We start from the raw sequence: 13,004 nt of genomic DNA, 5'->3' as shown, positions 1-13,004 counted from the left end.
GTAGGGTAAGTGGGAAAAGCAAAAAAAAAAAGTCAAAATATTTCAATAATCCATGATGGAAAGCCTTGAGAAAGTATTTGTACTGGGTTTTTGATCTTTCATGCCAATTGATAGGTAGAGCTAAGACACAGACAGCCTTCTCCAACCCAGGAAGCACTTAGAAGCTTAATAGCAAAAGGTTGGGTAGGAAACCCAACTTTGAAAATCTAGAGAGGAAGAAACCACAGGTATGATTGAGATTTGACATTTATAAAAGCACTTTTGAAAATAAAACATTAAAAAGGTTGCTTATAAATTGTATTTCAAATAGATTGTTTCATTAATAACTTTAAAGATGTTGACTTCCCCCTCACCTTTACAATAATTTATAAATAATGCATATCATATGTTACAACTGTTCTCTAGATCAGTGGTTCCCAACCCTGTCCTGGAGGAACACCAGGCCAATTGGGTTTTCAGGCTAGCCCTAATGAATATGCATGAAGCAAATTTGCATGCCTATCACTTCCATCATATGCAAATCTCTCTCATGCATATTCATTAGGGCTAGCCTGAAAACCCGATTGGCCTGGTGTTCCTCTAGGACAGGGTTGGGAATCACTGCTCTAGATAACATTGCTACTTTTGCAAAATAATGAACATGGAAAAGTGCATTGAACTTACCTGAAAATAGTCACTACATGCTGCCAGGACCGCTTTGTGGGCATGAAATTTTTGTTCTTCAGCAACTAGTGTGACATCACAGAGTATTCCATCATTCCTCTGCTGGTTCAGAGCTGCCAGGACAGCATCTTTATGCGACTTTGACTGGCAAGGCCTCTGACCTGTTAACATTTCCTGAATACTGCAAACACCAAAGGAACAAAGAATTACATCAACACAGCAAGGTTCAGATGCAGGTATTCATGGATAAAACTGCTCAACTACTTCCCTTGTATCTCATTAAAAAAATGTTAAAAAACAAACAAACATGACATTGCTGGCATATTCAGGTGTTCTGAACTAAAGTGGTGCAGTACTTGCGTTTGTTAGTAGGCTGCCCAATAGCAGGCATGGTAGAAGTTAAGTGTTGATTTCCCAAGGTCATTTTGTGATCTGCCCAAAGGCAGAACTTTCTTCTGTCATAAGGTGTGTCTCCTGGTGCGCAAAAGTATTTTACAACATTGGAATTCCCCAGACCCGCCCTCCTTTTGGAATTGGAGAGCCCAGGTCCATACTTTGGTTATTTGGGAGGTGTGGGAAGTAGAGGGTCAAGTAAAGAGGCGACACTTTCCTTATTTGGGATTATTACTTAAAGTCTCTAAATCCCAGGGGGCGTAGTCTTATACTGAACTTTACTTCACATTCCATATGACAGCTGGTTCGTAAACTCTTTAGGTTGGAACAGCCCGAGCCACTCTGCTCATTAGCTTGATCTTTTGTTGGGGTGGGAGGAGATTGCTTGAGGAGGGAGGAGTCCTTAGTTAGTCCTGGGGCCCTAAGAGTCCAGGTTCCAGACTGAGTTTAGTTTATAATCAAGTTGGCTTGCTACTCCTCCTTGAGTAGGGATTTAGGGGGCAGGTTCTTTGGTGGGGGGGTCATAATCAGTCTGTTGCCTGCACCCCATCCTCGCAAAAGTACATTGTGCCTGTTGGGTTTGTTGATTGATATTATGTACCAAGATTTCAATGGGAGGAGGGATTAGTACATACTTTGAATAGGAGGAATGGGTAGACTAAGTGGATGGCTTACTTAAAACTGATGTACTTGTATCACGCTGTTTATTTGTTTGTTGACACCACATTTCAATATAAAAAAAATTTACATTTAAAAAAATGACATTGGTCAAGACTCTAGAGTAAATACATATTTACACATCTGGGCAAGTGGAGCTAGACCTAGATTTTACCCAAGTTTAGCCATATTAGAGCTTCCCAAAACATCTCCTAGCAATTGCATGGTCAGGTGGGTTCTCAGAACATAAGAATAGCCTTACTGGGTCAGACCAATGGTCCATCAAGCCCAGTAGCCCGTTCTCACGGTGGCCAATCCAGGTCACTAGTACCTGACCAAAACCCAAAGAGTAGCAGTATTCCATACTACCAATCCAGGGCAAGCAGTGGCTTCCACCCTGTCGGTGTCAATAACAGACTATGGACTTTTCCTCCAGGAATTTGTCCAAACCTTTCTTAAAACCAGCTATGATATCCGCTCTTACCACAACCTCTGGCAATGTGTTCCAGAGCTTAACTATTCTGAGTGAAAAAAAATTTCCTCTTATTGGTTTTAAAAGTATTTCCCTATAACTTCGATTGTCTTTGTAATTTTTGACGGAGTGAAGAAAAAACAAAAACAGTCGATCCACTTGTACCTGTTCTACTTCACTCATCTTTCCCCTCAGCCGTCTCTTTTCCAATCTGAAGAGCCCTAACCGTAAGATTAGGGCATAAGATTAGTTTCTACATATCAGATACTAGTACATCAGCTATTGCTCCCTTCCAAGCCAGAGGAGCGCCCGCATCCCATCTGCACACAACCGGAACATCAGCAGGGGCTCCTTCCCTCCCTAGCGAGACAGATATCCCCCCAGGCCTACAGCGATCTCCTGGTGGTCTAGCAGAGCGTTGGGGCAGGAGCAATTCCCACTCATTCTTACACCATAATAAAAATGGCCACTGGGACTTCCAGCAGCAATCTCATGAGCTCCCGGTGGCCATTTTGTATTGCGGAGGAAGAATGAGTGGGAATAGCTCCTGCCCCAACAGGCTGCTAGCCACTGCAGTAAAACCTCCAATGCTCAGAAGAATACTATGAACACTGCAACTTTTACCAAAGTGGCCAGTGATTTTTTAAAAAGCTTAGCCTAAATATTAAACCCCGAAGATCAGTAAAAGATGCCAACTTATGCCTAATAAACTACCAATTGGCTCAGTGACCTGCAGGCTATAAAGGACTGAATTATTCTAAAATCAATGCACAATGTATATTACCTGAGGCACATCTCAGACGGCATTTTCCAAGTCAACTCTGTTTACTGGTACTTAAGTTGAGGAGGAACATGTGGGAATTCCAGCTAAAACTGAAAGCAGAGATGGTCATGTAAGAAAACAGCACAAGAAAAACGGTGGATTAAAAAAATATACAGTACCTGGACGAATACAGGATACCCAAAAATAAACATCACACATAAGAATAAAAAAAAAAAAAAAAAAGTGTTTAATAACTACGTAGTCAGCAAGAAAAAATAAACTATCAAATTCCCAAATATGTAGCACAAAAGCAGTACACTTCGCCCTCAGTATTCGCGGTTTCAGCATTCACGGTTTCGATATTCACGGTTTTTAACTTGCTGGCTCCTCCCCCCCAAATTACATCAGCTTGCATAGAGAAATCACTGATTCCAAGCATTTACAGAGAAAAATTGCATATTCCCGGCACTTTCTTCACCGTGTTTTGCCTCTCCTTCAGGAACAGGCCAGGTCTCCCACCATGTACTAAGCCAAATTGACAAGTTAAAAAGTTGTACATCACCTGGATTGGATGGTATACATCCCATGGTACTAAAGGAATTCAAAATATGGAACTTGCTGACCTGCTGCTAAAATCATCTGCTGCTAAAATAATCTGTAGTACCTGAAGATTGGAGGGTGGACAATGTTATGCCGATTTTTTTTAAAAGGGTTCCAGGGGAGATCCATGAAATTACAGACCTGTAAGCCTGACTTCAGTATCGGACAAAATGGTGGAAACAATTATAAAAAATAAAATTGTAGAACATGTAGACAAACAATTTGCTCGACTTCTTTGAAGGTGTGAATACAGATGTGGATAAAGGTGAGCCAGTTGATATAGTGTATCTAGATTTTCAGAAAGCTTTTGACAAAGTTCCTCATGAGAGGTTCCTGAGAAAATTAAAGAGTCATGGGATAGGAGGAGGCAAAGTTTAGTTGTGGGTTAGGAATTGGTTATTGGATAGAAAACTGAGGAGAGGGTTAAATGGTCATATTTCTCAATGGAAGAGAATAAACAGTGGAGTGCCGCAGAGATCCATAATGGGACCGGTGCTATTTAACTTATTTATAAATGATCTGGAAATTGGAACGACGAGTAAGATGATTAAATTTGCAGATGACACTAAACTGTTCAAAGTTGTTAAAATGCATGCGGATTGTGAAACATTGAAGGCATACCATAGGAAATTGGAAGACTGGGCGTCCAAGTGGCAGATTAAATTTAATGTGAACAAATGCAAAGTGATGCATATTGGGAAGAATAACCCAAATCACAGTTACCAGATGCTAGGGTTCACCTTGGGGGTTAGCGCCCAAGAAAGGGATGTGGATATCATTGTAGACAATACAATGAAACCAATGTGCAGAGGTGGCCAAAAAAGCAAAAAAGATGCTAGGAATTATTTAAAAAGGAATGGTTAACAAGACTAAAGATATTATAATGCCTCTGTTTCGCTCCATGGTGCGACCGCACCTGGAGTATTGCGTTCAATTCTGGTTTCCTTAGCTCAAGAAAGATACAGCAGCACTAGAAAAAGTTCAAAGAAGAGCGACCAAGATGATAAAGGGAATGGAACTCATCTCATATGAGGAAAGACTAAAAAGGTTAGAGCTCCTCAGCTTAGAAAAAAAGAGACAGCTGAAGGGAAATATGATTGAAGTCTACAAAATCCAGAGTGGAGCAGAAAGCACAGTTACTTACCGTAACAGTTGTTATCCAGGGACAGCAGGCAGATATTCCCACACATGGGTGACGTCACCGACGGAGCCCCGCAGCGGACAGCCTCGAAAGCAAACTTGCTTGAAGATCTCGAACTTTCGAGTGCTGCACCGCGCCTGCGCGCGTGCCTTCCCGCCCGAACTAGGGGGCGCATCTCCTGAGAGGATCCTCAGTTCAGATACCTAGCCAAGAAGCCAACCAGGGGAGGTGGGAGGGTTGTGGGAATATCTGCCTGCTGTCCCTGGATAACAACTGTTACGGTAAGTAACTGTGCTTTATCCCAGGACAAGCAGGCAGCATATTCCCACACATGGGTGACCTCCAAGCTAAGGAAAAGGGGATGGAGGGAGTTGGCAATTTACGAAAAAAGATTTTGCAAAACAGATTGGCCAAATTGGCCATCCCTCCTGGATAAAGTATCCAGACAATAATGAGAGGTGAAAGTATGAACCGAGGACCAAGTGGCAGCCTTGCAGATTTCCTCAATAGGAGTTGATCGGAGGAAAGCTACAGATGCCGCCATAGCTCTAACTTTATGGCCCGTCACTCGACCTCGAAGAGGAAGACCAGCCTGAGCATAACAAAAAGAAATACACGCAGCCATCCAGTTGGAGATGGTACGCTTCGATATAGGACGACCCAATCTGTTTGGATCAAAGGATATGAAAAGTTGAGGAGATGTTCTGTGAAGTTGAGTGCGTTGCAGGTAGAAGGCCAAAGCACGTTTACAGTCCAAGGTATGAAGAGCCGCCTCTCCTGGGTGAGAATGAGGCTTTGGAAAAAATACAGGTAGAACAATGGACTGATTGATGTGAAATTCTGAAACGACTTTAGGCAAGAATTTAGGATGAGTACGTAGAACAACCTTGTCATGGTGAAAAACTGTGAAAGGTGGATCAGCTACTAGCGCTTGTAACTCACTGACACGACGAGCAGAAGTGAGAGCGATGAGGAACACAGCTTTCCAAGTGAGATACTTAAGATGAGCTTTGTCAAGTGGTTCAAAAGGAGGTTTCATAAGTTGAGCTAAAACAACGTTGAGATCCCAAACCACAGGAGGTGGTTTACGAGGAGGATGGATATTGAGAAGGCCTTTCATAAAACGAGAAATCATAGGATGTGCAGAAAGGGATATTCCATCCAAAGGCTGATGAAAAGCAGCAATAGCACTAAGGTGGACTCGGATAGATGTAGTCTGAAGTCCAGATTGTGATAAATGAAGTAAGTAGTCCAGAACTGATGTCAATGAAGCAGCTTTGGGAGGTAGATTATGAGTAGAACACCAAGCAGAGAATCTTGTCCACTTTTGACCATAACATTGTCTAGTGGATGGTTTTCTGGAAGCAAGTAAAATCTCTTGAACAGACGGAGAGAATTGAGAAAAGTCTGTTAAAGAGAAAGGTACCAAGCTGTCAAATGTAGAGACTGTAGATTGGGATGAAGCAAAGCTCCTTGATTCTGCGTGAGAAGAGAAGGAAAAATTGGTAGAAGTAGAGGCTCCCTGGTGCTGAGTTGAAGTAGAAGGGAGAACCAAGGTTGCCTGGGCCACCGAGGAGCTATCAGAATCATGGTGGCATGGTCTGATTTCAACTTGACCAGAGTCTTGAGAATTAGAGGAAACGGAGGAAAAGCATAAAGGAACTGATTCCTCCAGTCCAGGAGAAACGCATCCGCTTCGAGACGTTGAGGAGTGTAGATGCGGGAGCAAAATTGAGGCAGTTTGAAGTTGAGAGGTGATGCAAACAGGTCTATCTGCGGAGTACCCCAACGGGCAAAGATTTGGCGAAGAGTAGGAGAATTGAGTGTCCATTCGTGAGGTTGTAGAAGACGACTCAATTTGTCCGCCAAACAGTTGTGTTGACCTTGAATGTAAACTGCTCTGAGGAAGATGTTGCGGGGAATCGCCCACTGCCACAATTTCAGAGCCTCTTGACAAAGGGAATGAGATCCTGTCCCTCCCTGTTTGTTTACATAATACATGGCTACTTGATTGTCCGTACGTACTAGAATCACCATGTCGTGAAGTAGATGTTGAAAAGCTTTGAGAGCATAGAATATCGCTCTGAGTTCCAACAGATTTATAGAACACCTCCGGTCTGCTTGGTTCCAGAGCCCCTGAGTGCAAAGACCGTCCACATGGGCTCCCCATGCGTACATTGACGAGTCGGTTGTGAGGACCTTTTGATGAGGAAGAGGGTAAAACAGTAAACCTTTTGAAAGATTCAAAGAGAGCATCCACCAACGGAGAGACTTCTTTAAAGAAGGAGTGATGGAAATCAGTCGAGTTGGTGGATCCACTGATTGTTGCCATTGCGATGCCAGTGTCCATTGAGGAATGCGAAGATGAAGCCTGGCAAAAGGAACCACATGAACTGTAGAGGCCATGTGACCGAGCAGAATCATCATTTTTCTTGCTGGAACAGTGGGAAGTTGGAAAAATTGTTGAGAAATTTGAATGAGTGCATCCTGACGTGGTTGCGGAAGGTATGCTCTCAGATTGATAGTGTCCAGAGTTGCTCCTATGAACTGGAGAGACTGAGAAGGAGTCAGCTGAGATTTGGGAAAATTGATGTGAAATCCCAGACTTTGTAGAAAAAGAATAGTCTGTTGGGTCGCTGCAATAACCCCTGTAAGAGAGGGAGCTTTGATGAGCCAGTCGTCTAGGTATGGGAATACTTGGAGACCCTGGTTGCGAAGAGCTGCAGCTACAACCAAAAGGCATTTTGTGAAAACCCTGGGGGAAGAAGCCAGTCCGAAGGGGAGAACTCTGTATTGAAGATGAAGATTTCCCACTTGGAATCTGAGGTACTTGCGAAATGTTGGATGAATAGGGATATGAGTATAGGCCTCTTTGAGATCGAGGGAGCACATCCAATCCCCTTGATCCATCAAAGAATACAGAGTTGGCAGAGTGAGCATTCGAAATTTCTCTTTGACTAGAAATTTGTTGAGAGCTCTGAGATCCAAAATCGGTCGCAAATCCCCCGTCTTTTTGGGAACTAGAAAATAACGGGAGTAGAATCCCGAGTTCCTTTGGGAGAGAGGGACTTCCTCTACTGCTCGAAGAGAAAGAAGAGCTCGAGCTTCCTGGAGAAGAAGAGGAAGATGCGACTGGTTTGAAAGACACTCTCTTGGATGGCGATCTGGAGGCACCTGAAGGAGTCGAAGAGAGTATCCCTCTCGTATGATGGTAAGGACCCAGAGATCTGATGTTATGAGCTCCCATTGGTGATAAAATGTGGACAGGCGACCCCCTATGGGGAGGGGAGAATTTGGAAATAGAGAAATTTGAATGCTCAAGTTGAGATTGTCAAAAAGACTGAGCAGGCTTAGTGTTAGCAGGAGTCTGAGATTTTTGTTGTCGTTGTTGAGGAGGAGGACGACGAGCAGGAGGTCTAGAAAAAGCAGGAGTTGTTTTTAGTGGATAGCGACGTGGAGTTTGTTTGAAACCTCTAGTTGGTGCAGGTTTAGGTTTTGGACGGATGAGGGAAGCAAAAGAACGCTCATGTTCTGAAAGACGCTTTGTAGCTGCCTCAATAGAGTCATCGAATAATTCATTCCCTTGACAAGGAAGATTAGCCAATCTATCCTGAAGGTTAGGATCCATGTCCACTATCCTCAACCATGCTAATCTACGCATGGCTACTGCAAATGCTGAGACTCTAGACGAGAGTTCAAAGGCATCATAGGAGGCTTGTAGCATGAAAAGTCTCAATTGTGAAAGAGTCTTAAGGATATTTTTAAATTCTGAAAGACGATTAGTAGAGATGTCTGGGTAAAAGGAAGACAAAATCTTTAAAAAGTGATTGAAATAGGACGTAAAAATGTAATTATAATTCAAAACTCTGTTTGCCATCATAGAATTTTGGTATAAACGTCGCCCAAATTTATCCATGGTACGGCCTTCCCTACCAGGAGGGACAGAAGCATAAATTTTGGAGGGATGTGCTTTTTTCAATGATGACTCTACTACCAGAGATTGATGAGAGAGTTGAGACTTTTCATAGCCTTTAGATGGAACCGTCCTGTAACGAGATTCCAATTTAGATGGGATGGCAGTGATAGAATAAGGAGTCTCCATATTGCGAGTGAAGGTCTGCTGGAGAACAGGAGTCATAGGCAATCTGAGTGACTCTTTAGGAGGATGGGGAAGCTCCATGTCCGCCAAGTACTCAGGAGTATATTTAGAGTCTGAATGAAGGTCCAGCTTGAGGGCCTGGCCCATATCAAAGATAAATTTGGCAAAAGAAACTGATTTTGGGTCAGATGATTCTTCAGGAGAGCCACTGCGAGATTTGTGTTGTACTGAGTAGGATGGAGAATCCTCTCTAGAGTATGTGGAAATGTCTGATTCCATACGCACAGTGGGAGAAGAAGCTGTACTGTGAAGTGGAGTAAGAGAATGTTTTCTCTTCAGACCCCTGGATGGAGAAGTACCCGGTGTACGAGGCACAGACTGAGTCGAGGTATGTGGAGAACTGTCCCGACGGACTGGCTTCGATGGGGTTCTGGATCGAGAAGGGCTTCGAGTGGAGGCTCGATGTCGAGAACCCTGCTTCGTCTTCGAAGAACGAGACAAAGAAGCCTCGGTATCCAACGGCGAAGATTCCCTCCGAAGCTTGGAGGTCCCATGTCTCGAATGTTTCGACCGATGCTTCGGAGGAGGTGAGCCCGGAGACGACTCCGATGAAGAAATGTTTTTCGGTGTCCGGGATCGGCTTCGAGAGACTGGAAGCTCCGGTTGAGTCACAGGCTGGTCAACTCGAGGCAAGGTCGAGGACGGGACCAGTTGAGCCACTAAAGAAGTAATTTGAGAGGTGAGGATAGATTTTAACATGTCCTCCAGCATCGGCACCGAGACAGAAGGTTCTGACCTCGTATGTGCAGCAGTACGCTCCGAAGAGGGCGACCTCGAAGGTGAGTATTCCCTTATCTTGGAGGTACGCTTTGAAAATGGTCGCGCCGAGGACTCTGGTGGCTTCTTGGATACGGCACCTGAAAGAGAACTCGGAGACTTACCCCCCGTAGAAGGCTTCGTGGAAGTCGTCGTCTTCGAAGTCAACGAAGGAGAAGAGGTCGAGGCCTTCGAGACCGAAACTCCAGCCGGAGTCTGGGTCGAGGCCTTCGAGACCACAGGCGTCGAAGTCGTCGGAGTCGAGGCCTTCGAGACCGGTGCAGCCGCCCCGGTCGAGGCCGGCTCCGAAGATTGCTCCATACCAAAAAGTTGGAAAAATTGAGCACAACGCCGCCGAAAAGCTCGTGGAGTGAGGGTAAAGCAGCGATGACAATCTTCTGGGGAATGAGAGGAACCCAGGCACTGTAAACAACGGCAGTGGGGATCGGTGACCGAAATCACCCGATTACACTGTCGACAGCGTTTAAACCCGGTAAGAGGCCGGGACATGGAAAAAATAAAGTCCGTGTCGAACGAAGGAGCCTAGGCCTAGGCCCAAAGCTCGACGGCCGAACTGAAAGGAAAAAAGAATAACTTTTTTTTTTTTTTTTTTATAAGTAAAAAGAAAATAAAAAGAATAAATGTACACAGCGACCGACTTAAAATTAAAGAAACAGCCGCGGTGATGAGAAGGCAATGCTGCAGAGAAAGAAAACGTGTCTTCTTGTCTCCGCGGAAATAAACGAACTGAGGATCCTCTCAGGAGATGCGCCCCCTAGTTCGGGCGGGAAGGCACGCGCGCAGGCGCGGTGCAGCACTCGAAAGTTCGAGATCTTCAAGCAAGTTTGCTTTCGAGGCTGTCCGCTGCGGGGCTCCGTCGGTGACGTCACCCATGTGTGGGAATATGCTGCCTGCTTGTCCTGGGATAATGGGTATGAGTGGATCGATTTTTCACTCCATCAAAAATTACAAAGACTAGGGAACACTTGATGAAATTACAGGGAAATACTTTAAAAACCAATAGGAGGAATATTTTTTCACTCAGAGAATAGTTAAACTCTGGAATGTGTTGCCAGAGGATGTGGTAAGAGCAGTTAATGTAGTTGGTTTTAAAAAACATTTGGACAAGTTCCTGTAGAAAAAGTGCATAGTCTGCTGTTGAGATAGACATGGGGGAAGCCACTGCTTGCTCTGGATCAGTGGTATGGAATGCTGTAACTATATGGGTTTTTGACAGATATTTGTGACTTGGATTGACCACCGTGAGAATGGGCTACTGGGCTTGATGGGCCATTGGTCTGACCCCAGAAGGCTATTGTTATGTTCATGTAGCCCACTAGCCAATCTGCCAGCCTGAGTCTTCAAATAGAATCACCTGCTCAATGTAAAAAAAAGCAGTAGATCATCTGTACCCAACTTGGTCTGAACCCAACTTGGTCCAATTCACCCAAGTTCCTATGATATCCATCTCCCATCTCTGTTTCTTTGTGCACCTCTACCCTTTGCAATCCAGATACAAGGTTCTAAACATACTTCCCAAATGTGAGCCTCCCAGTAGTCGCATGAGGCCCACCAGTATAAGCCTTTGTTACTCCGGAGTGTGGCATAGTCAATGTTCCATGGCATCCTGTTGAGTTTACATCCGCTCCATTATTCACCTCACAGAATCATAATACCCTCTCAAGAGTGCTTTCAAAGGTCCATGTGTTAATCATTCTGGCCTTGGATCCGTTAGTGGATTTGATACCTGGTTTTGGAAAATTCACTCCTGACACCATATGCGAGGCTTTAACTGTGCCTGGAACTTAGGATCATTTGACCCACCGCTGGAATCCCATTGGTTAATGGTTGATGATCCTTGATGCTTTAGTTCAGAAAACAAAAGGATTAAAAATAGTTCCCTAAACTTCTTGATAACCCCATGAGTTTATGGCCCTTTGTAGGACAGGTCCCTTTGGATTTGCAAAAAAAAACTCTTAGTCCTGATCTAATCAATAAGGCTTCAAGACGCTCACTTCAGAGTCTATAAACAGCGGCAGCAATCCTCAAAAATATTCCAAATAGGCAAAAGGAAGGAGGGGAAAAAAAAAAAAAAGCCCAAGGTCGTTAGTCTGCCCTCCACCACCTTAGCCAAGCTGCAACTCCCAGATGTAGCATAGTGAAAGGGGCGGGGCGAGTCTCGGGGGGAGTGGCGCCACGCCCCCCTTGAAACGTCCGCTGACACAAGCAGCATCTCCACTTCCTGCTCGGCTCCTTTCTGACGTCATTTCCTGGTCCCGCGACCAGGAAGTGACGTCAGAAGGGAGCCGAGGCCGGCGCGAACTGGAGGTAGAGGACCCAGTTGCAGCCAGCGAACATTTTAAGAGGTTCGCGGGGCGGGGGGACGCTCGAGCGGCGAAGAGAGGGGGAGGGGCGCACGGCGCGGCGATGCCGGGCGCCACAGGCTCGGCCGCCTTCCTTCTCCGCAACAGTACTGACCCCCAGTTTAGTCTCACTATAACGACCCCAAATAAGCAAAGTCCCCAAACAGCTCTATACCTTGTGCTTGTTTTGTACAGTCCATTCATGCGCTCCTGACTCTTCAGTCTTCCAGCACAGATTTAGCGCCTGCTCCGGTCTTTTCTTTTTTCTTATAGGACTGATGACTCCGCCTCTCCCTGTTTCCACCCTCTCTGATTGGTTAGGAACATTTCCCCACCCAGCTCTCCCTGCCGAGGTTACAATTCTGCATTTGTAGCCTTCTCCTGACTTTCTCTTTCTTCTGGGGATTTTCAGGGTAGTAGTTTTTTCCCAGGTGTCAGTAATGTGTTGATCTGCCGAATGCCCAGTTCTGGTGTGAAAGCATTAACCACGCAAAATGACTTGCTTGCAAAAGTGTAAAGAGATCCTACAAGAAATATTGCAACCCAAAACACCTCAAGTCCTGATTAGGATATTTTTTTTGAGACTGCATTATGGATTTCATATCAGAAACTGTAGCTTGATATATGTTTAATATATCTGGTCTTCTTGTCAGTCAGCCTTTTAGTTCTGAGTGGTTTTCATCTAGTGCTTGAGATATAGGCACCATTAGACAGTTGCCTAGGGCAGCAGTAGTCAAAACAAAATAATTAATCCTGACATCCAAGCAAATTCAAAGAAACAAGAGATTCTTTTGCCAGTAGGGAGGATGGACAGTTTTCATATATCCCATTTTATTCACAACCTGTATCTGACTTCTTATTATGAAAACATACGATTGTGTCGGGTCCCTTATAGGACGCTATGATCCTTTGTCAGTTTTCCTAGCATTACGCAAGATAATACCCTTTTAATGCTATTGTTTTTACCGCGCCTAGTGAAAACAATGTGAAAAGCTCACTGTGGTTTACTATTAATCTCTATTGATTTCACGTCATTT

General features: G+C 44.5%; 1 protein-coding gene across 4 annotated transcripts in view; it reads right to left on the bottom strand.

The window, feature by feature from the left end:
- The window catches only part of KLHL32 (kelch like family member 32), a 226,804-nt gene extending 214,517 nt beyond the window's left edge, over positions 1-12,287 (bottom strand). For 2 of the 4 annotated variants that reach the window (XM_033939689.1, XM_033939693.1), the window contains exons 1-2: positions 12,143-12,287; positions 664-844 (exon numbers count right to left, since the gene is read on the bottom strand). In XM_033939689.1, coding sequence (XP_033795580.1) covers positions 664-844; positions 12,143-12,171 — 210 coding nt within the window. In that variant the 5' untranslated portion in view covers positions 12,172-12,287. Of the gene's footprint in view, positions 1-663; positions 845-2,969; positions 3,059-11,137; positions 11,623-12,142 lie in introns of those variants that run through there. The other 2 variants (XM_033939690.1, XM_033939692.1) reach the window with 2 other exon arrangements.
- Positions 12,288-13,004: the final 717 nt, after the last annotated feature.

Source organism: Geotrypetes seraphini, chromosome 3 (genome assembly GCF_902459505.1).
Source record: "Geotrypetes seraphini chromosome 3, aGeoSer1.1, whole genome shotgun sequence".
NCBI classification, from domain to species: Eukaryota; Metazoa; Chordata; class Amphibia; order Gymnophiona; family Dermophiidae; genus Geotrypetes; species Geotrypetes seraphini.
Note: the sequence above shows the minus strand (reverse complement) of the source record. Positions and strands in the feature narration are given on the sequence as shown.